Source organism: Xenopus laevis, chromosome 5S, assembly GCF_017654675.1.
Source record: "Xenopus laevis strain J_2021 chromosome 5S, Xenopus_laevis_v10.1, whole genome shotgun sequence".
Classification (NCBI taxonomy): Eukaryota; Metazoa; Chordata; class Amphibia; order Anura; family Pipidae; genus Xenopus; species Xenopus laevis.
The window spans coordinates 8,391,992-8,416,877 of NC_054380.1; the positions used below are offsets into that span (position 1 = coordinate 8,391,992).

Here is a 24,886-nt window from a genome sequence, read left to right on the forward strand (position 1 = left end):
ACTGCAATACTGATATAAAGGTCAAACAGGTCTATGTCTATTTTGGCCACCTATGTGATGGGCTACATTGGTCTGATCCAGGCCCATTGGAAGACCAACCAAACCACTGCCTAAAGCATTTCATGCCCTTTCCAGCCATTCCAACTGATATCTGGCCAAACCACAGAAATATTATTCTGGTAGGCTGTCCTTTTGACGTTCTCCCCCCAATCATATGTCAGGCTCCAAAGGTTATTGTTCCAGATATTCTGTGACTGGGCCATTCTACCAATTATAGGCCCCATTATCTGTATATTTTGTTACCTATATAGATGTATGCAAAGTGAATGTATTTTATTGTTCTTCTGTTTCCTTAGGATTGATCACTATCAGCAGCGACTTCAAGCTTTGTTTTTTAAGAAGAAGCTGCCAGAAAGATTTGCAGAAACCAAACCCAAAGTTGAAGGTGAGATTGTAATCAGTTCGAAGGATTCACTGTAATTTGATAATACACAAAAGTAGCCTGTAAAATATCTATTCTTGTAAACTGTGCCCAGTGATGTCATTAGTTACAATCAGTGATGACTCTTGTGTTGTATGTAACCATGTTGTAACATTTTATAGGGTATTCAGAACCTCATGTAACTCCCATGACTTGTCTAAATAGCCATGTATCTCAGAACTTCTTAGTGACTCACACTATAATTTACAGTAGGGGGTACAGTATCCCGTATAATACATGAGTGATACTCAGAGTTCCCTGTATAACTCAGCCTGCAGCCTTGTGCCTTTATATGGTCACACAACAACCCCTCAGTGACTTCTAATATCCTTATCATTTACAGTAGGGGGTACATTATCCCTTATAATACATGAGTGATACTCAGAGTTCCTTGTATAACTCAGCCTGCAGCCTTGTGCCTTTATATGGTCACACAACAACCCCTCAGTGACTTCTAATATCCTTATCATTTACAGTAGGGGGTACATTATCCCTTATAATACATGAGTGATACTCAGAGTTCCCTGTATAACTCAGCCTGCAGCCTTGTGCCTTTATATGGTCACAGAACAACCCCTCAGTGACTTCTAATATCCTTATCATTTACAGTAGGGGGTACATTATCCCTTATAATACATGAGTGATACTCAGAGTTCCCTGTATAACTCAGCCTGCAGCCTTGTGTCTTTATATGGTCACAGAACAACCCCTCAGTGACTTCTAATATCCTTATCATTTACAGTAGGGGGTACATTATCCCTTATAATACATGAGTGATACTCAGAGTTCCCTGTATAACTCAGCCTGCAGCCTTGTGCCTTTATATGGTCACAGAACAACCCCTCAGTGACTTCTAATATCCTTATCATTTACAGTAGGGGGTACATTATCCCTTATAATACATGAGTGATACTCAGAGTTCCCTGTATAACTCAGCCTGCAGCCTTGTGCCTTTATATGGTCACAGAACAACCCCTCAGTGACTTCTAATATCCTTATTATTTACAGTAGGGGGTACATTATCCCTTATAATACATGAGTGATACTCAGAGTTCCCTGTATAACTCAGCCTGCAGCCTTGTGCCTTTATATGGTCACAGAACAACTCCTCAGTGACTTCTAATATCCTTAGCATTTTACAGTAGGGGGTACATTATCCCTTATAATACATGAGTGATACTCAGAGTTCCCTGTATAACTCAGCCTGCAGCCTTGTGCCTTTATATGGTCACAGAACAACCCCTCAGTGACTTCTAATATCCTTATCATTTACAGTAGGGGTACATTATCCCTTATAATACATGAGTGATACTCAGAGTTCCCCGAATAACTCAGCCTGCAGCCTTGTGCCTTTATATGGTCACAGACCCCCTCAGTGACTTCTAATATCCTTATCATTTACAGTAGGGGGTGCATTATCCCTTATAATAAATGAGTGATACTCAGAGTTCCCTGTATAACTCAGCCTGCAGTCTTGTACCTTTATATGGTCACAGAACAACCCCTCAGTGACTTCTAATATCCTTATCATTTACAGTAGGGGGTACATTATCTCTTATAATACATGAGTGATACTCGGAGTTCCCTGTATAACTCAGCCTGCAGCCTTGTACCTTTATATGGTCACAGAACAACCCCTCAGTGACTTGTAATATCCTTATAATTTACAGTAGGGGGTACATTATCCCTTAATATTCATGAGTAATATTCAGAACCTCCTTACCTGTCTACTTCAGTTACCCTGACTCTAACTCCTCTATCTCTTTTCTTAACCTTTTAAGCCTTACTGCTGGCATGCAAGGAGCTGATGCGAAGCAAGCAGCTAAAGCAACTGTTCGAGGTGGTCTTGGCATTTGGAAATTACATGAACAAAGGTCAAAGAGGCAATGCATTTGGATTCAAAGTTGCAAGCTTAAACAAGATAATAGACACCAAATCCAGCATAGATAGGTACGAGTTTTTACTGAATGGGCTTTTTCTATGACTGGGAAGAACCTGACTTTAAACAGAGCAGAAATCATATCTGAGTGATGCCACAAACAATAAGATTGCTGCCATCTGCATGTGGATGATAACAGTATAATGGACAATTTCCTTCAGCCCAATAACCTGTAATTAACCTTTTATACTTAGTGATGTCATCATAAGCTTTGCTTAGTGATGTAATATCTGTCACATGACTCACTAAAACATGTGTATTATAATGCTGTAAATGGAATACTCCCTGTTGGAAAATATGAGGATGATGGAAGTCTCCTTGGAGTTCTATGACCTGTATAAAAGTAGCCTATGGCCTTGTGCTTTTGTATGGTCATGGAACTCTTTGATGACTTATAATATCCTTATATTTTACAGTAAGGATTACTTCACTCAGTATATGTATTTATATGTTCTTCTGTTGCAGGAACATAACCCTGTTGCACTATTTAATTATGATATTTGAGAGGACATACCCAGATATACTGAACATCCAGACTGAGCTTCAGCATCTTACAGATGCAGCTAAAGTCAAGTAAGTCACAGGCTAAATAAAGAGTTTGGTGCATAGATGTTATGTTTACACCAGAGCACTTATTGTATTTTGACAAGCAAAGAGATATGAAACAAACAAGCTAAAGTGTTACTGCCACCCTCTTGCCCTCCTGTCTTCGTCTTGTCTCCATCATGTCCTACTGTCTCTACATTTCTCTACTGTCTTCATCTTGTCCTACTGTCTTCGTCTTGTCCTACTGTATCTACATTTCTCTACTGACTTCATCTTGTCCTACTGTCTCTACATTTCTCAATTGTCTTCATCTTGTCCTACTGTCTTCATCTTGTCCTACTGTCTCTACATTTCTCTACTGTCTTCTTCTTGTCCTACTGTCTTCGTCTTGTCCTACTGTCTCTACATTTCTCTACTGTCTTCATCTTGTCCTACTGTTTCTACATTTCTCTACTGTCTTCATCTTGTCCTACTGTCTCTACATTTCTCTACTGTCTTCATCTTGTCCTACTGTCTTCATCTTGTCCTACTGTTTCTACATTTCTCTACTGTCTTTATCTTGTCCTACTGTCTCTACATTTCTCAACTGTCTTCATCTTGTCCTACTGTCTCTACATTTCTCTACTGTCTTCATCTTGTCCTACTGTCTTCGTCTTGTCCTACTGTATCCATCCTGCCATACCGTTGTTCTCTTTCCCTACTATTATACTATTATTGTTTTCTTTCCCTCTATTATACCTTACAGTCTCAGTCTTGAACTCAGTTCTTGCCATTTACCACTACAATTAAAGACATTTTCTAACTATTTTGCTGCAGTAACATTTGTTAAGTTTCTAGCAATGAAATGTTGCATTGTCTGTGCAACCCTAACATCTTAGGAGTCATTTACAACCCCAGGGGTAACGCACCTCTAAGTGCTTATTTAGCAGCATTTGTGCCCTTGGGTTTTTGCTCTCTGCATAGAGCACCAGGTTGAAGCCCAGCCCTGTCTTTATCACCTGTTTGTGCCTCCTCCCACTCACTAACTGAATGAACACAAGTTGTGGGCAGGTGAGGAAGACACCAACATGCCTCCCTCCATCTGCCCCCCAGGGTAAGAGTTGGGGGAAGTGGCAGAGGAAGAGGAGATTAGAAGGATGGAAAGGGAGGAACAGGAAAGGCAAAATGCAAAAGAAAAGGTGCAAGAAAGGGAGAAAAGGAAGGAAGATCTGGAGCAACAAGAAGTTAAATGGAAAGTAACGGAAATTTATGCCAACAATTGAGAACCCCAAGAAGGGTAAATAACTAAAGATCAGGGCAAGAAGAGAAAGGGGAGAATGTCCAGAAATATGGAGCAAGGAGAGCTGAAAGGAAATGAACTTCTTTTCCTGGAAGAAGGATGGAGGGTTTCATGAAATTAGAGGGATCCAAGTGAAGAGATACAATGGGGAAGGGGAAGATGTTGAGGACAAATCCCTTAAAGCCTCAGAAAGTCAGAGGTGCTGGTGCTCCTAATGTTGGGTAATTAATCAGCATTTAAGGTCCATGTGATGTGAGAAATCACTGGGAAAGCACAAAGCACAGTAACTGTTACTGTATAGAGAAGATTATTTTTGTTTTCTATGATATGAGATAAAATAGCAAATGTCTTTGGGGTTATTTAATTTTTGTAAAAGCTCTTCATGATGTCTGTGCATTTTCTTTTAATGCATGTTTTAATCTGTGATTTGTATTAATCTAATAAACAAAAAAAAATCCCTCCATCTTTAGAATTTACCATATCCAAACGCACACAACTTGAATAGCGGTCAGGCACCACGCCGGAACACCAAAATCAGTCAGTAGAATCCAGGAGCCCAAATTTTAAGTAGTACAAAAAACTTTATTTTACATTATGTATAAAAGATAAAAGCCTGACGCATTTTATGTCCCCCATTGACACATAAGCATAGGCCTAACGCAGGCCTTTTCTATTCTAAGATCAGATCGCAGGTCTGTGCACCAGGGAAGGGAGTGCAGTGGCCTGTAGATATTTGCTCTATGCCCCACGCAATGTGCAAAGTGCAAAAAATGTCAGATTGTGGCTTTTTTTGCACTTTACACACAGATTGGGAATGCCCTCTCTTGAGTTCTTAGTGGCCAAGAATATTAATTGTACTATCCTTATACAGTACTTTACCCATTGCTCTCTCTCTCATTATCAGCTTGGTGGAACTGGAAAAGGAAGTTGGGAATATCAAGAAAGGACTGAGAGCTGTAGAGTCAGTAAGTATGGTTTCTATTAGCTTTCAGCTTTAAAGGGATACTGTCATGGGAAAAACATTTTTTTTTCAAAATGAATCAGTTAATAGTGCTGCTCCAGCAGAATTCTGCACTGAAATCCATTTCTCAAAAGAGCAAACAGATTTTTTTTATATTCAATTTTAAAATCTGGGGCTAGACATATTGTCAATTGCCCAGCTGCCCCAAATCATGTGACTTGTGCTCTGATAAACTGCAATCACTCTTTACTGCTGTACTGCAAGTTGGAGTGATATCACCCCCTCCCTTCCCCCCCCCAGCACCCAAACAAAAGAACAATGGGAAGGTAACCAGATAGCAGCTCCCTAACACAAGATAACAGCTGCCTGGTAGATCTAAGAACAACACTCAATAGTAAAATCCCATGTCCCACTGAGACACATTCAGTTACATTGAGAAGGAAAAACAGCAGCCTGCCAGAAAGCATTTCTCTCCTAAAGTGCAGGCACAAGTCACATGACTGGGGGCAGCTGGGAAATTGACAAAATGTCTAGCCCCATATCAGATTTTAAAATTGAATATAAAAAAATCTGTTTGCTCTTTTGAGAAATGGATTTTAGTGCAGAATTCTGCTGGAACAGCACTATTAACTGATTCATTTTGAAAAAAATGTTTTCCCATGACAGTATCCCTTTAATGGTATAAATAATGATGGATCTGAGATTGTAGTGGACAGTTGTTTGGACCATCCAAATTCTCTTCTGTGGGTCACTGTGTATGTCTGTGGGTAGAGCATTCTGGTTTAATGATCTTACTTCCACCAATCAGGATCAGAGTAGAAGGTTGTGTTGTAAGTAAAATTGTTGCTGTGGGTGCAGGTAGGATTTGCATCCACACAGCTTTGGGCAAGTCTCTAAATCGAAAACCAAAGCTGTGAAAACATCTGCAAATTGAGCTCCCATCACATCCGTTCCTCACTTGATAAAAGGAAAACTTGGCCACTTTATCACCTACTTCACTTGCCTTTGAGACCCCCTATCAATTCACATATTGACTGATTGGGAACAAGTCTGAAGTCCGATCGACCACATGCACACGGCGCGGCTGAACTAAAGGGCTCGAGTTCTGGTACATTAATTTACTGTATATAAAATAAATGTTCCCTTTGTGGTGTATCTTAGTGTGAGTTTATCATGTAATGCAACCCCACAGTTGACCCCAAGTTCTGTTATCTGAGATTATTGGCACCCCAGGGTAGAACCCACAGTGCAAATTGTTACCGTCTATGTGAAAAGCCCATTAAATCCAGTGCACTTGGGGTAACCCAGCTGGTAAAGTTAGTTCCCCGGTCATTAACCCTAACTATCCTCCGGCCAAATGAGAATATTTGTTCTGATCAACCACAGTATAAAAAGAGATGTCTCATTTCTGCAGATATTAACATCAACTGGCAAACTTATGTTTGTAACAGAATTGTATTTCAAGGGGTCATTATCATCATGAAATTCAATTCTCTTTCACAAATTGGTTGCTGTTGTTCTTTAAAGGAGAACTGCTATTATATATGAGAAAGGCAAAGGAGAAGTCAGAGAAATAGGTAAGAGAAATAAAGCTCAGCTCAGGAGTGAGGAATTTTGCCTTTGGGCCAGTCCCCTCAGAAATGACGGTAATCATTTTGCAGAACTGCTTTCTTAAATTGTTCCCTGTGTCTGCTGCCAGTAATAGCTGGGTCTGTTTTATGTTACTTGGTATCATGCTGCTAAACCTGAAGTCTTAATATGAAGGGAAAAAAAGAGGTAGCTCTCTCCATGAGCCCACACAGCGAGTCCATTCTTTCCCCTTATTCCAGATGTCGACAAGTCAGTGTGAAACTCTCGTGTTCTGTGCCCTATTGGGCCATTTCTGTATGTAATAAACTGGACTTGGAACATCTGCTCATGGAGGCTGACTAAAATACAGGGTCAGGTAACTCTGAGTATCACTCATGTATTATAAGGGATAATGTACCCCCTACTGTAAATGATAAGGATATTAGAAGTCACTGAGGGGTTGTTCTGTGACCATATAAAGGCACAAGGCTGCAGGCTGAGTTATACAGGGAACTCTGAGTATCACTCATGTATTATAAGGGATAATGTACCCCCTACTGTAAATGATAAGGATATAAGAAGTCACTGAGGGGTTGTTCTGTGACCATATAAAGGCACAAGGCTGCAGGCTGAGTTATACAGGGAACTCTGAGTATCACTCATGTATTATAAGGGATAATGTACCCCCTACTGTAATTGATAAGGATATTAGAAGTCACTGAGGGGTTGTTCTGTGACCATATAAAGGCACAAGGCTGCAGGCTGAGTTATACAGGGAACTCTGAGTATCACTCATGTATTATAAGGGATAATGTACCCCCCACTGTAAATGATAAGGATATTAGAAGTCACTGAGGGGTTGTTCTGTGACCATATAAAGGCACAAGGCTGCAGGCTGAGTTATACAGGGAACTCTGAGTATCACTCATGTATTATAAGGGATAATGTACCCCCTACTGTAAATGATAAGGATATTAGAAGTCACTGAGGGGTTGTTCTGTGACCATATAAAGGCACAAGGCTGCAGGCTGAGTTATACAGGGAACTCTGAGTATCACTCATGTATTATAAGGGATAATGTACCCCTACTGTAAATGATAAGGATATTAGAAGTCACTGAGGGGTTGTTCTGTGACCATATAAAGTCACAAGAGAACTCTAATTATCACTTATTTAATAATACAAGGGATAATGTCGGTTGTAAGGATATTAGAAGTTCACGTGAGTTTTTAGACTCCATGTTCTCTCCCTATTCACCCGTCCCTTCTGCTTGCTGTTCTCACTTCTTTGTTAGGACACAGAGGCAAAACAGCTTGGAAATGACTTAATACTATGACTATTTAACTCAAGTCTCTCTGAGACAGACAACATGGAATGAGGTTATAATTATCGCCACAGATTCAGCTGAAGGAGGCTCACAGACATACTGTAATAATCACAATATTGAGAATGAATGAAAAGTGAAGTACTGACTACATTAATTGAATTTTAACGGCTGGTCACAGTCTATTCACTCCGCATTAGGCAAAAGAAATGAATGGTTTCATTTAGAGGGTCTGATCTCCGCAGGCACCAGACCAATTAAGGGGCTATTAGGACGTTCACTCGGTAACACATTCAGTGGCAAATGGAAGAGGAAACAAGCACATAGTTTTGTGCTGTCCTTTTATTATTATTATTATATTATTATTTTCACCATTTAAAACTATCCCCAAGATCTCGCCCTAGTGTCCTCGGCTCCCAGCATTGCAAGGGCCCATTATGGGAACAATGTTGATAAATTAAAGACACAGCAAACATGTGTAACAATTATTGATATTTTAAGCTGGATTGTTGCTACTTGGACCCCAAACTTTGTTATTTTGGCTTTACAGTGTGTTAATAGCACCCCAGCAATGACAGGGACCCCCACATCTCTAATTCCATTCTATGGTGTAAGAACAAAGGCAAGATTAGTCCAGGAAAAATCAGATCTTTGCTGTCATGTTTCTTGCTGCTTTAGACCAGTAATATCTACTAGCTAGTTGGTTGCCATAGGTTGTAGACCAGGAAAAATTTGTGCCTATATTTCTCTGGTTTTCAGTATCAGATCTCCACTACTGTATCTCCGCTTATACCAGAATGAAGGACCCATGTTCCATTTGACATCTTATCAGTTCCATTACTACAGTCAAGTATCAGACCGTGGCACCACTGCATAGTGAACAGCCAATAAATACTTACCCCTGTGCTCTCTCTCTCTCAACTGTCTCCTTTGAATAAATATATGGGATGACAGGTGAAACCCTTAAATGTGGTCTTGTTGTCACCAGCAACTGCAGTACTGGGTATAGTTCTCAATGGTTGTGTTAAATTGCTTAAAATAGGTTCCCTTATTAAAGGCCCCCTGCCTCACAGGTAGAAGAATCTGTGGTCTCTGTCCTCTATTTTGGAGGCCAAAGTCCTGTGTGTGATCCATGAATACAGTGGTCGGCAGTGCTGTATTCATGAGGGTCGGGAGGAACGGGCTTTTGGGCCCTAACTTGTGCATCATTTAGACAGTGGAAGTTGATGCAGGCCCTGTACCGATGAGACCTGTATTTACCATCTTTTCTATGGCAGGGCTGGCTTGTGTTCCCCAAAATTATACCCTGCACCAGATTTCTTATCCAATATTAAGTGCACAGTGTAGACCCCAGAGAGAAGTGTTCCTTGAATGATCACAAAGTTGTACCCCATTTAAATCCATTCTATTCAAAATTACGAATATCCACCTTATTGCTGATATCCCGGCGCTTTGTCGAATCCACGTTAATGAAATCGCATCTGTCGTCTCTGTGCAAGAAATTTCAATTCTGAATTTAATTTAATTAAATTGTACTTGAATGTTCATCAAGCAAGGTAAACCGCAAGCTGTTATTCCATCTGCTGCAAAACCCCGCGATATGATGTCATTATAATTACCAGGAAGCCTTAGCTTGGCTATAATTTCATTTTAATTAAAACAATATGGAGGACGTGGTCGCTGAAAGGCAAAAGTGGTATGAAAAGTCAACAAGGGGCAGCTGATACCTCTATGCGTAAATAACGTAATAGGGTTTGAAGTTGTGGTTTGGAGCCATGTTGCTGTCATCGTATCACTGGAACTCAAACTGCTTTAGATATTGTTAAATACGTGTTAAATGAAATATGGTGTTTTGGAGGTTTGTGTAACTGACATTGGCTCTGCAATGGTGGGACTTGACATTCTCAGTTTCTTTTTCCAATCTGGATTTCTCCTGCAGCTTGTACATTTACATTATATTTCTTGTCATTTGTGATGTGTGATTGTTCAATTAAAGCGAGTCATACCAAGCTGTTGGGCGTCAGGGCAAGTTTTTCATATCCCCTTTAACCAAACCGGCCGTGACGACACCCAATCAGTCAACGCGTTTAAGATGAGAAACAATTTCCTTGCTTCTAAATGTAATTTAAAAATAAGTTCTACAGGGGTCCCACTTGGAATATGAACACAATATAATATATGGGCACACACTACCTACTAGAGCACCAACCCTCACTGTCTAACACAGTTAACTTATTAAAAACTACAAAAATAAAGGGAAATGTCAGGCTTTACCCATCCTCAAGGTTCTTACTGGCTTATACCCTATCCAAAGTTCCTTTTGTCAAATTTCATATGGATATAGGGGTCAGTGGTCCTTTGTTTTCACTAGAATGTTCACTGATTTTTACTACAGCAAGAGTAGAATGTATGTGATATGGCAGGTTGATACTGTAGACAACATACTCGTAAAGTGAAACAGACGTATTTCATACCAGCTCGGCCTAGTATGAAGGTTTATGGTTTGACAGAGAATGTGCCACAGATCCAAAATGGTTCAGCTAATATCTCCATGTTCATGTTGAGCTTGTGTTATTGTGAGGTCATGTTACGTATCTCATCCCTCTAGGAACTTGAATATCAGAAGCACCAGTACAGAGAGCCAGATGACCACTTTGTACCAGTCATGAGCGACTTTATCACCGTGGCCAGCTTCAGCGTTTCCGAACTAGAAGATTTGCTTAGTGAAGCACGAGAAAAGGTAGGAGAGCCTGATTTAAGAACAGTTTAAGTCCATTTCTGAGAATTCCAACATGTGGGTTTCATCTCCTATATAAGAGCAGCCTTTACGCCAACAACACACTGGTACCTAATTGTCTACACAAACTTAGATATTAGCTTGATTGGATCATCTTCAGCGGTCAACTGGTGGTGTAGACCAACATATCACAGTGCTGTGAAATAAAAGCAGATAATAACAATACATATGTAGAAATGAGGACGATAAAAGGGGCTTCAAGTCACCAATGATATCAAGGCAACACTAAACACAAGGTATGGGTTTTAGCAGTGTGGATACTTTTGAAGGGTAATGTTGAAATGTAGATATTATGAAATTGACCTTCAGTTGGTGGCACATCAAAGCCATTGGAGAGTATGTTGGCAACATGTTGTGGTCTCCTGGCTTCCTGGTGTTCAAAGTGCTTCTTAGGTGGGTTGGTGGAGACCAAGGCAGCAAAGCTACTTCTGAGCTGATCATTGAGCTGGAGCACAAGCCCTCGTGCCCATGCCCCGTATCTGCAATAAGCACAGGACCAGAAGTGATGGAGCCAAACATGGTTGCAGTCAACCCCCATCACTCATATGGGAACAGGAATGTTTTTGGAAGTCACTTTCATGTAGCTTTGGATGGGGGAATAAGAAGGAGTGTAAATGCTTAAAAAGTGAGAATATTTTGTTCCCCTTAACCTATTGAAATAAGTAGTTTGGCTTTGTAATTTTTACTTTTCAAAAAAAAAGAAAGAAAATTTATTTAGAGAAACTGGAGAAAAAAAGACTAAATCAAATGATCACTGAAATTTTTTTTTAGCAGTTCCACAGCCTTATAGAATAGAGCTCAGCCGCTTAAGCTAAAGGAACAGAATAAGCAGGTGCTATCTGAGCTCAGCTAATTGCCTTCATTCCAATTTCTTTTAATTTGCTGAGGGAAATCCCAAAATGCTTAGCAAGCAATTTTCTTCCGACATCCACAATAGCAGGACTGTGCTTGCTGAATGGGGTCTCTACCGTCTCTGTCTAAAGTTGCTCAAAGAAACTTGTCTGTGGATATTTTTCTCTCATTTTATAAATAAGGACATCAGGGAGGGACCCAAATAGAGGAATTAGCAGTATAACAACAGTCCAGCTCAAATATTGAGCTGGACTGGATCTCTATAATGTAGGAAGTCTGTAACTCAAACAGAGGATGGGACTAGAATACTCTGACGGAAGCTTACTGTAGGAAGGGCAGGACGTCTGTAACTTAAGAAGTGGGTGGGACTAGAATTCTCTGATGGAAGCTTACTGGGAGAGGTACATGAAGTCTGTAACTCAAGAAGTGGGTGGGACTAGAATACTCTGACGGAAGCTTACAGTAGGAAGGGCAGGACGTCTGTAACTCAAGAAGTGGGTGGGACTAGAATACTCTGACAGAAGCTTACAGTAGGAGGGGCAGGAAGTCTGTAACTCAAGAAGTGGGTGGGACTAGAATACTCTGATGGAAGCTTACAGTAGGAAGGGCAGGACGTCTGTAACTCAAGAAGTGGGTGGGACTAGAATACTCTGACGGAAGCTTACAGTAGGAGGGGCAGGAAGTCTGTAACTCAAGAAGTGGGTGGGACTAGAATACTCTGATGGAAGCTTACAGTAGGAAGGGCAAGACGTCTGTAACTCAAGAAGTGGGTGGGACTAGAATACTCTGACGGAAGCTTACAGTAGGAGGGGCAGGAAGTCTGTAACTCAAGAAGTGGGTGGGACTAGAATACTCTGATGGAAGCTTACTGGGGGAGGTACATGAAGTCTGTAACTCAAGAAGTGGGTGGGACTAGAATACTCTGACGTAAGCTTACAGTAGGAGGGGCAGGAAGTCTGTAACTCAAGAAGTGGGTGGGACTAGAATACTCTGATGGAAGCTTACAGTAGGAAGGGCAGGACGTCTGTAACTCAAACAGAGGATGGGACTAGAATACTCTGACGGAAGCTTACTGTAGGAAGGGCAGGACGTCTGTAACTCAAGAAGTGGGTGGGACTAGAATTCTCTGATGGAAGCTTACTGGGAGAGGTACATGAAGTCTGTAACTCAAGAAGTGGGTGGGACTAGAATACTCTGACGGAAGCTTACAGTAGGAAGGGCAGGACGTCTGTAACTCAAGAAGTGGGTGGGACTAGAATACTCTGATGGAAGCTTACAGTAGGAAGGGCAGGACGTCTGTAACTCAAGAAGTGGGTGGGACTAGAATACTCTGACGGAAGCTTACAGTAGGAGGGGCAGGAAGTCTGTAACTCAAGAAGTGGGTGGGACTAGAATACTCTGACGGAAGCTTACAGTAGGAGGGGCAGGAAGTCTGTAACTCAAGAAGTGGGTGGGACTAGAATACTCTGATGGAAGCTTACAGTAGGAAGGGCAGGACGTCTGTAACTCAAGAAGTGGGTGGGACTAGAATACTCTGACGGAAGCTTACAGTAGGAGGGGCAGGAAGTCTGTAACTCAAGAAGTGGGTGGGACTAGAATACTCTGATGGAAGCTTACTGGGGGAGGTACATGAAGTCTGTAACTCAAGAAGTGGGTGGGACTAGAATACTCTGACGTAAGCTTACAGTAGGAGGGGCAGGAAGTCTGTAACTCAAGAAGTGGGTGGGACTAGAATACTCTGATGGAAGCTTACAGTAGGAAGGGCAGGACGTCTGTAACTCAAGAAGTGGGTGGGACTAGAATACTCTGACGGAAGCTTACAGTAGGAGGGGCAGGAAGTCTGTAACTCAAGAAGTGGGTGGGACTAGAATACTCTGATGGAAGCTTACAGGGAATGCAGAACTGACATTTTTTTTAAATACTTTACATTACTCAATCATGAGTAGTGATGAAGGAAATTTTTCGCCAAGTTCTGCAGTGAAAATTACATCCATTGACTCTAATGAGTGAAAAAATTTGTCGCACGAAAAAATTTCCCCGCCCATAGGGGCAAATTAACTAATCTCCGGAAATTCACCAGCGATGGCTTCGATCACATCGCCACACTTCGCCAGGGAAAATTCGCCAGGACAACTCGAATTCACTAAAATGCGAAGTTGCGTCCAGGGCGCCGAACGATGGTGAAGTTTCACTAGCGTTAATTTGGCAAGCAAAGCAAAGTTGCGCCAGCGTTGGCTAATTTGCATACGACGGGAATTTAAATTTCAATGGACGTATATGTTGCAGCAAATACATTACATTACACAAGCCCAGGGAAACTTAATAAAATAAAGTTGTTATATTGCCCTACACATGAGCCCAGTGTATAGTTTATGTGCCATATGGTAGGAAATGTAGGGGGGAAGCCGGGTACCTAAAAAAAAATTACGATCTTTTGCAGCCTATCACCCTGAAAAACTCGCCAGCGTTTTTTGGGACTTAGAAAAATGTTCAACTATTTTTTGAGGAAGTCCTATCTACTCTATTGCACTGCGCCTGGTGTGAGGTGGTGAAGGCAAGTCTGGTGATAGAGGTAACGGTCAGTAAAATCCGCATCTTAGTGAATTTTCGTAGTTACTTCCATTTGCCAGAGCACAAATGCGCCTGGCAGAGTGCGAAGTAGCGTTAGAGTCTATCTCCTTTGCTAGCGAATTTATGCCAGTGCCCGTTAGTAAATCGGCAAAGTCCCGAATTTTCGCCAGCATTGGTCACTTCGCCCTTTAGTAAATTTGCCCCATAGACCTCAATGCATTTCGGCAAATTTTCAGCAAAGTAAAACTGGTTAAATATGCCCATCACTAATCATGACAAAATAAGGCCCACTAATATACAATTTAATGTACCCAAAATACACTTTATTGCTCTATTTAGATAGATGTTTGTAATGTTGTACAAGTCGTGTCTTACACACATAAGGGGCCTTTGAACAGCAGAATGTAGAAACTTGGCCTTGTACTTCATGTGGGAGAATTTCTGATCCATGATCTATTTGCACTGGCAAAGGTGTCGTTTATCCTTCATTTATTTTCCACCCATGTAAGAACTTGGAGAGCTGCTGACCCCTCATGTGATATTGCCTACAAACTCCCGTGTTGCTACATAACAGGATCTTCAAAGCAGTTAGTAGAAACTGACGCACATTCCACCTGTTTGGACTTTAGTCTTTAAAGAATTCCAAACAAACAGCGCTGATCCGAGCCGTGGGTTTAGTAAGAATCTGCCCCCATGGCTACCCAGCAGCTTGTTTATATAAACTATAGTAGTACTTATCTGTTATCTACTGTGTATCCTGTGCTTGAATGGCTGCCCCCATGGCTACACAGCAGCTTGTTTATATAAACTATAGTAGTACTTATCTGTTATCTACTGTGTATCCTGTGCTTGAATGGCTGCCCCCATGGCTACACAGCAGCTTGTTTATATAAACTATAGTAGTACTTATCTGTTATCTACTGTGTATCCTGTGCTTGAATGGCTGCCCCCATGGCTACACAGCAGCTTCTTTATACAAACTATAGTAGTACTTATCTGTTATCTACTGTGTATCCTGTGCTTGAATGGCTGCCTCCATGGCTACACAGCAGCTTCTTTATACAAACTATAGTAGTACTTATCTGTTATCTACTGTGTATCCTGTGCTTGAATGGCTGCCTCCATGGCTACACAGCAGCTTCTTTATACAAACTATAGTAGTACTTATCTGTTATCTACTGTGTATCCTGTGCTTGAATGGCTGACTCCATGGCTACACAGCAGCTTCTTTATATAAACTATAGTAGTACTTATCTGTTATCTACTGTGTATCCTGTGCTTGAATGGCTGCCCCCATGGCTACACAGCAGCTTGTTTATATAAACTATAGTAGTACTTATCTGTTATCTACTGTGTATCCTGTGCTTGAATGGCTGCCTCCATAGCTACACAGCAGCTTCTTTATATAAACTATAGTAGTACTTATCTGTTATCTACTGTGTATCCTGTGCTTGAATGGCTGCCCCCATGGCTACACAGCAGCTTCTTTATATAAACTATAGTAGTACTTATCTGTATTACAGTCAACTAACATTAGGAATTGACATTTGTTCTGGCAGGTGAAAATGTCAATTGAGTGTATTGCAAAAATGGTCAAACCTCTAAAATATGTAATATAATGATCTAAATGCTACAGACGTGCATGCAATTACCAGCTTCACACAGGAATCCTAGAGGTCTGGCCAATCAGGGAGTCTAAGGCTCATAAAAAAGCACTTCACAAGCACAGGCTGCAGCCAATGGGGATGTTGTTGGTCTTAATGTCAGCCAATCACACAGTGGCAGGCTTGTAAAAGAACAGGCAGCATTTTTATTTGCTCAGAGCTTTATATTTAGAAATTGGGCCACATAAGCTGAACAAACGAGCAATTACAATTTACCAAACTTTTTGCTTTTTAAAGAGAATTTTAACGCTGCAGAAATTTAATAAAATAACTTTCTTGGCAGTTTTTAGGTATTTTTACAAACGTACAAAGTGTATTTAAGTAGTGCAAAGGGCCCCAGGGGAGATGCAAAAGATGAAGGAAAAAAACTGTGTATTTAGGATCTTCTTATGCTTCAATTTATACTGTTATGCCTGGCTTTTATAGGGAATGTTTATCTTTGGCACATTATACTGTAAATGAAAGTAATCTTAGCAACTTTGTAGTTGGCCATGATTTTATTACATTTTACATTATAATTCAAGAGCCATTAGATAAAAATCCAAACACAGACCAGCTGTGAATTTTCACAGCCACTATATTAGTTATTTGTGGCTATAAACCTCATAGACATCTTTAAAGGGCATGTAAAGGCAAAAAAATAAAATCCCATTTTTACTTAATCTTTAATGAAAAAGAAACCTATCTCCAATATACTTTAATTAAAAAATGTGTACCGTTTTTATATGAAACCTGACTGTATGCAGTGAAATTCTCCCTTCATTTACTGCTGTGGATAGGAATTGTCAGACGGTCCCTAACTGCTCTGCAGGGAAACAATCATACTTATGAACAGCAGGGGGAGCCCCCGCCTTACTTCCCAGCCATGCAGAACTCAAGCAGCTTTGTTTATGACGATCCCTAAGCAGCCCAGACCACACTGAGCATGTGCACAGTCTTGGTCTTGCAAAGATGTATAACAAATTTATAAGATGGTGACCCCCTGTGGCCAACTTTGAAAGTATAAATCATTTGTTTGATTAGGCTTGTGGTGCAGTAAGTTCATGTTTATATTTAGTATACAAAATACAGCATTTCTAGCCTTATTCTATTTTAGACTTGATATGCCCTTTAAGAGAGTTACAAAAACATAACCCCTATATGAAGTGGTATAGGGCAAGATGAAGACAGTAGGTCAAGATGGACACAGTAGGGCTAGATGGAGACAGAAGAACAAGATGGAGACAGTAGGGCCAGATGGAGACAGAAGAACAAGATGGAGACAGTAGGGCAAGATGGAGACAGTAGGGCAAGATGGAGATGGCAGCATAAGATGTTGTTGGTAGGAGAATATGTAGACGTTTGGACAATAGTGAGAAAGTAAGGTAAGATGGAGACAGTAGGACAAAGAGAGGCTGGAGGCAGTGAAACACAATGGATATAGTAGGGCAATATAGTGACAGTGGGGGAAGCTGGAAACATTAGAGCAAATGTTTATATCAGGCTAGAACTGCTACTGAGCATCAGCCAGGTTGGTCATTCCATTAATACTCCCCTACAGACAACTCTGAGTCTGGTTATTATTGGATTATAAAGGGACTGACCTAATTCCTTATAATGTTGTGCTGCTTGCTCCATGGAGCCATTCGACTAGACGTGTGATACTGATTTCAGCATGTGTGAGCTGCCATTACTAATACCAGAGATAAGTTCAACAAGCCCTTGGCCAAGGCTATGGATTTCAGTAAAATATTTACCATGCAACACAAGTGAAGGAACCGGTGCACTTAGAGGTGTGAGAAATGCTCTGAGCGGTGTCATAAAACAGTCAGAGCAGCTTTCAGATTGGGCTGCAGAGCAGCTTGGAAGCCCTATAGACTGCAGAAGCTTTTCCAGCAGTTAATATAAGGGCAGGGGGGCAGCTAGAGATTTCTTCCATTGAGCTTCTGTACTTCCCAGAGACTGATAACACTAATGCATCTGACTAATATTAACTTCACCCCCCATTGATTCCCCTGCATCCTGAAGTTGCCCTTAAAGGGGAACTCCAGCTTCAAAACCAAAATTTGATAAAGAGGCCCAGCATAACATAGAAACCCCTAATATACCCATAACAGTTGCCTGTTTCTTCAAAAAGTATGAATAAATACCATTTTCTATGCTGAAATCCAGCTGTTTAAAAGTTCATCTCTTTCTGCATCATTTGAAATCCTGGCAGGGAAGGAGGGACTAAACACTGATGTTACAAATTGTAACAACTTCTCCACAGCTTATTGATTGCTGTTAATACAAAGTAAATGTAGTCAGCCAGCTCAGCAAAGTAGTCAGACAGATCAGCAGGAGAGCAAGGGGGCTTTTTTAAGAAACCATTAAAAATCATGAAAAGTCTGCATATTTTTTAATTGATGTATATTGCAAAGTTGCTTGAAATTATGTTTACTTTTCAAAAAGCTGAAGTTATGTTTTTGTGGAGTTCCCCTTTAATTAAAGGCAAAGCTGCAGTTTTACCAATGCTAATATAGCTATACCGCCATCATCTGGCTATATATGGTATAGCAGCAGCTCTGTCGGGATGATTGGGATACTAGTAAAGTCAACTACACCCACATATCAATATGACTTTACTTTATGAGTCATGAGAAATCCTCCCGCTCCATACTCTGTAAATGCTCCTTACCTGGCACTTGGGCAACAGGCTTTATACCCACAGTAATTATCACATTGTTTATTGGCTGCTATCCTATCTAAACATTAAAGGCTCCATTTAATGCCAAATATTTTTGGCCCCATACAATATCTTTCTATATATTTATTTTTACTGCTAATGAGCCTGAGATAAATCCAATGTCTGATTCCAGTCCACTGGCCGTCTCTGATTTATGGTCTCTGGCTGGAAATAGACCCTATAAATAAAATGATTCAGATTGGCTGTTTATGTGAAGCCTCTTTATGCTGGAAACTTGAAAAAGTTACATTATGATTTATTATAATGGATTTGGGGCCTTTTAGGGTTACTGTTGTCACAGAACCCCAACCTTTTCATAATGGTCCATTTATTATTTATAAGCTTTGAATATTTTTAAAGTCACATCAGAGGTACAGATTTCATATTCCAGCTGGTTTCTGCCACATTGCTTCAACAGTCGGAAACAGCAGTGCAGAAATAACAAGGAACAAAGAGATGCATATGACAATATGCCAATGTGTTAATATTTTTTTGTAATGGACTCCCTTATATTCTACTCTAATTGATAGTACACCAGGGCGATGAAGCATTTCGGAGAAGTAGAAGGCAAAATGCAGCCGGATGAGTTCTTTGGAATCTTTGACACCTTCCTGCAGTCATTTGCAGAGGCCAAACAAGACCTGGAGAACATGAGGAAGAAAAAGGAGGAAGAGGAGCGTAGAGCTCGTATGGAAGCTATGGTGAGATGCTTTTTGGTAATCATTACTCCTGACCTTCTTAAAGCCGATCAGGACTCTGTTGCTGGCACCTGCATGATGTTGGTTAACTGGGAGAACCTCCGATAGGACCACTGCAACTGCCATTGCAGTATATGATATAGTGGTAGTTGGTAGTGGTAGTTAACATCTAGGCAAGATGCTAGTAGGAGATGGTAAAAGGACAAAATAGAGATTTAGTGTGAGGTGGCGACAGTAGGAGAACATGGAAACATTTGGGCAAGTATGAAGCAGTAGGGCAAGATGAAGAAGGTAGGACAAAGACAGAGACAGTAGAGCAAGATGGAGACAGCAGGTCAAGATGGAGGTATGGTAAGATGGAGACAACAGGACAAGATAGATACTGTAGGAGAAAATGGAGACAGCAGGACAAGATTGAGGTAGGGCAAGATGGAGACAGCAGGGCAAGATGGAGACAGCAGGACAAGATGGTGGTGGAGTAAGATGGAGGCAGCAGAACAAGATAGCTAAAGTAGGGCAAGGTGGAGGCAGCAGGACAAGATTGAGGTAGGACAAGATGGAGACAGTAGGGCAAGATGGAAACAGTAGGGCAAGATGGAGACAGCAGGACAAGATGGAGGTAGGGTAAGATGGAGGCAGCAGGGCAAGATAGATAAAGTATAGTAAGATGGAGACAGTAGGGTGAGATGGTGACCATAGGACAATATGAAGAAAGCAGGACATAAGCCCATTCTACTTTGGTTGAGTACCATAAGTGCATCTGGGTGATTGTCTTCTTTTTCTGTTACCAACTGTGGCTGCAGTAAAATTGTCCTATGTTTTTACACATTTCATTTTACACAGTTTTGAAGGACATGCACTGTATAGTAGTAAGGGTAGTCCCTTAATAGGCCTGCTTGCCATTTCAGCATTATTCTGTCACTAATATGGCAGTCGGGCTCCTTGCAGGGACGGGTGAGAGAAGCTGAAGGATTGATGGAGCTATTTCTTTGCACACCCCTGGGGTTCATGGGAATTGGCTTCCCTACATACTTCATGTTTTCACAAAGGCCAAGCATTGAGCTGATTTGTTACCACTTCATAAACATCCTCCCATTACTTAAACCTTTCTCTGGCAGAGCAACTCATTCAGGGATCTTACAGGGAACAGGGCCAAGTCATAGACAGATAGAAAGTCTTTGTTAAAATGTTTTTGGATCTTGCCGCAGTTCTTCAAGGGCAATTAGAACTTATTTGATCTTTAGAGGTGACTTTATTCCCAGAAAGGACTTGATTCTCCCATGTTATTCATAATCAGAGAGAAAATGAGCAGCTACTCTCTCCTCCTGCCTGTGTCCCTGCAGGACATTGATTAGGAATGGCTACTATAGGGCAATTATGGGATTAAATAAATAAGCCTTATCTTAATGAAGACACGAAATCTTAATGAAGGCCTGAAATGATGAGACACGTGGAGATTCGGGGAGATTTAGTCGCCCGGTAACAAATTGCCTCTTCTTCGGGAGCGACTAATCTCCCCAAACTGCCTTACCGCCGGCTAGAATCTAAATCGTTGGTGGGATTCATTTTCAGAAGTCGGCCAAAGTTTCCTCATGAGGCAACTTCGGGCAACTAATCTCCCCAAATTTCCACGTGTGTCTCTGCCCTTAGGAGAGTAATAATCTTAATGGAGATTATTTGTGGCTAATGCCTTAAACTGCGGGAAACCATTTAAAATATGGGGATTTTATTTTGGATTTTTAAAGGATAAATTCACCTTAAATTGACATTTAGAATGATATTGGCAGTGGCATTTTAAGGAACTATAGAGCTTACAGTATATTATGGGGAGGGTACAGGGAAAATGTAACAGGGACACAAGCTGTTCTGGATCCCAATACTTAAGGTCATATCAGGTACAACTTTGCCCTTTGATCTTCATTTTGTATACGCCTTGATTTTTTAAGGAAAACTATACCCCAAAATGAATACTTCAGCAACAGATAGTTTATATAAAATTAAGTGGCATAATAAAGAATCTTACCAAACTGGAATATATATTTAAGTAAATATTGCCCTTTTACATCTCTTGCCTTCAACCACCATTTTGTCTGTGTGCTGCCTCAGAGATCACCTGACCAGAAATACTGCAGCTCTAACTGTAACAGGAAGAGATCACCTGACCAGAAATACTGCAGCTCTAACTGTAACAGGAAGAGATCACCTGACCAGAAATGCTGCAGCTCTAACTGTAACAGGAAGAGATCACCTGACCAGAAATACTGCAGCTCTAACTGTAACAGGAAGAGATCACCTGACCAGAAATACTGCAGCTCTAACTGTAACTGTGAAGTGTGGAAGCAAAACACAGAACTCTGTCTGTTAATTGGCTCATGTGACCTAACAAGTATGGTTTGTTCCCAAGGGGCGGCCCTTATTTTTTAAAATGGCAGTTTTCTATTTAGGATTACCCAATGGCACATACTACTAAAAAAGTATATTATAATAAAAATGGTTTATTTACATGAAGCAGGTTTTTACATATGAGCTGTTTTAGTCAATATCTTTTTACAGAGATCTACATTGTTTGAGGGGTATAGTTTTCCTTTAAGTATTTTACTATTTTTTGAAGCTTTCTGGTTTAGAATTAGAGCCAATGGCACATCATGACACAAAGACAAATACAGGACAAAAAATGCCCCCATTTTTGCACATTTAAAGGAGTAGAACTGTCCTGTTACTGTGAATGCTGGGTGGGCTTCAGCCTAAAAATGCACATTGGCTAAAATTTGCACTTTTTACACTGTAATTTTGTTGGGGACGTTAGAGACCGAATCAGCGGAGAACCACTTGCACCATTAGCCTAACTGATGCATATGAACCCCTAGCACGAGTTTCAATAGCAAATTGGAAGGATAATAGAAGAGGACCCCAAAGTAAAAAAAAAAAAAAAAGCTTATAATATCAATAAATTGTCAGAATTAATCTGCTATATGGCTGCTGGGTGTGGCTCACCGTAGAAATTAGGGCAGTGGATGTTTGAAATACACGGATCTCTGGTACATTGTATACCTGTAGCTGTCAAGGGTTCTCCAACCCAGGATTCTATTATACAATGTACATTATTGCACAGGGGTGTTTAGTTCTGACCTGTGACCGAAAGGTCCACCACCCCAGCTGCAGAGCCTCTCACCATCAAAAACTCTGCCCCACCAACTTTTTGTGCAACACCACTGATTCCGGTGATTTCTTCAAGTGTCCCAACTACCAAGTCCGACCCTGCCTACTGTATATAATAACAATTGGGGAATTTTGCTCATATCTGAAAATGCAAGGGCTTCAACTTGGTACATCCCCTATTCGACATCTCAACCAGGGTTGGACTGGAAGGCTGTGTCAAGGGCTCCCTTCTGACCCTCCTGCCCAAACTGCAAATTCCCCTCTGGACCCCTGCACCTATTGCGCATGCACCCCCTCCCCCTGTGCACGTTCGTACCCTCCACATTGGTACCCTTTACCTTACCAACTGGGCCAGGAGAAGGTTCAGGGCACAAGTGACAGAGAGCAAGTGTGGGCCCACCGGGTTTTTTCCTGGTGTACCACCAGCCCAGTCTGACCTTAATCACAACCCTTTTGTGCCCCTGTTTAGTTCTCCCCAAAGAGAATATGGGAAAGGAACCTACCTTTCATTAAGTACTTTCATAAGGTGTAGCTGTCGGTGTTAGGAGATTCAGTAATCCCATTTCTATTCTATAAAAGGCAATGGGTTATAAGGGTCTCTGCGGCCCCCCATTGATACAGTGCTGCCTGCATTCTGTCTGGGCTCTTCATATATGACCCCTACAGTCAGTCAGTGTCTTGGAAGGATGTGTGTCCAGATCCCAGTTTTAGCTCTACCCCTGTGTGAAAGAGTCAATATATTGTCTGTCTGAAGTCAGTTATCAATTTTGTCATTACATAAAGTTCTGTAGCAAAAATTAAAGCAATATTTTGTTTTTAATCAGCTGAAGGAACAACGCGAGAAAGAAAGACGACTAAAGAAGGCCAAAGCTGACAGCACCTCAGAAGAGACTGGAGAGTTTGACGACCTTGTGTCTGCCTTGAGGTCTGGCGAAGTGTTTGACAAGGACTTATCCAAACTCAAGAGGAACCGCAAGCGTTCAGGGAATCCGATATTGGACAGTAGTAGAGAGCGAGCCGTGACAAAGCTTAATTACTAAGGAAGAGGTTTCAAAGAACCAGAACATAGGGCTACTGCCTCAGGGTCACCAGCGAGTGGGGTTCTTGTGGGGTGACAAACTTTATTGGCTTGTGAAGGAATCACCTACAAGGAGTCTGTCGGTTCCAGGAAAGTGAAGAACTTCCAGATAAGAAGCAGATAACGTGGGAATGTGTATCGGACTCACTGCAATCATGCTTTATAAAGTGCCAAGTCATTATTTGCACTCATTTGACACATTTCAGAAATAATAATAACACGTAGACTTATTTAGCCAAGTCAACTGCCTTCCCGCATAAAGACTGGCAAGATTCCACCGTCACAGACTGAAATAAAAATAATTATAGAGCGATTTTGTGGTTCTGCACCAGAAAGGGTCAGGCTTGAGACTTGGACATGCCTCACACTGCTGTCAACTTTATGCCCAACACTCTTGCTGGATACTCCAACCTCCAAAGGGTATAGAGTGTTCCCCGCTGCAGTCGCTCTTAACTGACCTTAGTCCAAATATAAGTCTTGTAGAATGTCACAAACACAGTTTTTTTTGAGTTTCAGAATTCCAGGACTCCCTCCAGTTTCTAAAAGCTAAACATACAAACCACTGTGTGATTACAAAATGGGTCGCACTTTTCACCCTTTCATAATGCTGCCATGTTTAAAACTGGCTCAGCAGATGCTTTTTTCCCGGGGTCAGCGTGCAAACCCTTCTGGCGGGCCAAAGAAAAGCACAAAATGTAACAGAGGAGAAACGGAAACAGAGGAATCATCAGATTCTGGGCCTAAATTCTATCATGGGCACGTGCCAAATTTTATTTCCCATAGAACTACATTTCATAATTGGAAAACAAAGTATTTGATTGAGAATAAATGAGAACCCTCCAATGGGGACCCAAGAACATTGGATTACATGCCAGTGTCTACAACTCTGTGTCCTAAGCCTTTGTGGGCAGATGGGGGGATTGTGGGGTCTTTCATGGGAGGACTGTGCACCACAATAACAGAAGCTGCTCTTGGGATGGGACTCGTGTATAAAACTGTCACCAGCATAACTATAGGGGAGTGATTATGGCACCCAGGTGGTCTTGCCATTGTCTGTTCCCTCATGTTTCCCATAGGGCAAGTTTGTTTTTAAGACAGTATCTGTCAGTATCTCTTGCCCCGCCCCATTCATTCAAATTCTAGCAGACATCATTGGAATTGCACAATTGAGTTAAAGGGATGTAGGGAAGTATTTTCTCTTGTTCAGTGTTAAAGAGCAACGCATGTGCTTCAATAGTCAAAGCTCTATATGTCATGTCCACTT

The 24,886-nt window shown here is 41.2% G+C and overlaps 1 protein-coding gene across 2 annotated transcripts in view; it reads left to right on the forward strand.

Annotated features, from left to right (window-relative positions):
• The window catches only part of daam2.S (dishevelled associated activator of morphogenesis 2 S homeolog), a 142,835-nt gene extending 118,329 nt beyond the window's left edge, over positions 1–24,506 (forward strand). For both annotated transcript variants that reach the window (XM_041564209.1, XM_018264898.2), the window contains exons 20-26: positions 357–445; positions 2,263–2,431; positions 2,886–2,993; positions 5,150–5,210; positions 10,708–10,839; positions 19,218–19,388; positions 23,369–24,506. In XM_041564209.1, coding sequence (XP_041420143.1) covers positions 357–445; positions 2,263–2,431; positions 2,886–2,993; positions 5,150–5,210; positions 10,708–10,839; positions 19,218–19,388; positions 23,369–23,584 — 946 coding nt within the window. In that variant the 3' untranslated portion in view covers positions 23,585–24,506. The remainder of the gene's footprint in view (positions 1–356; positions 446–2,262; positions 2,432–2,885; positions 2,994–5,149; positions 5,211–10,707; positions 10,840–19,217; positions 19,389–23,368) is intronic.
• Positions 24,507–24,886: the final 380 nt, after the last annotated feature.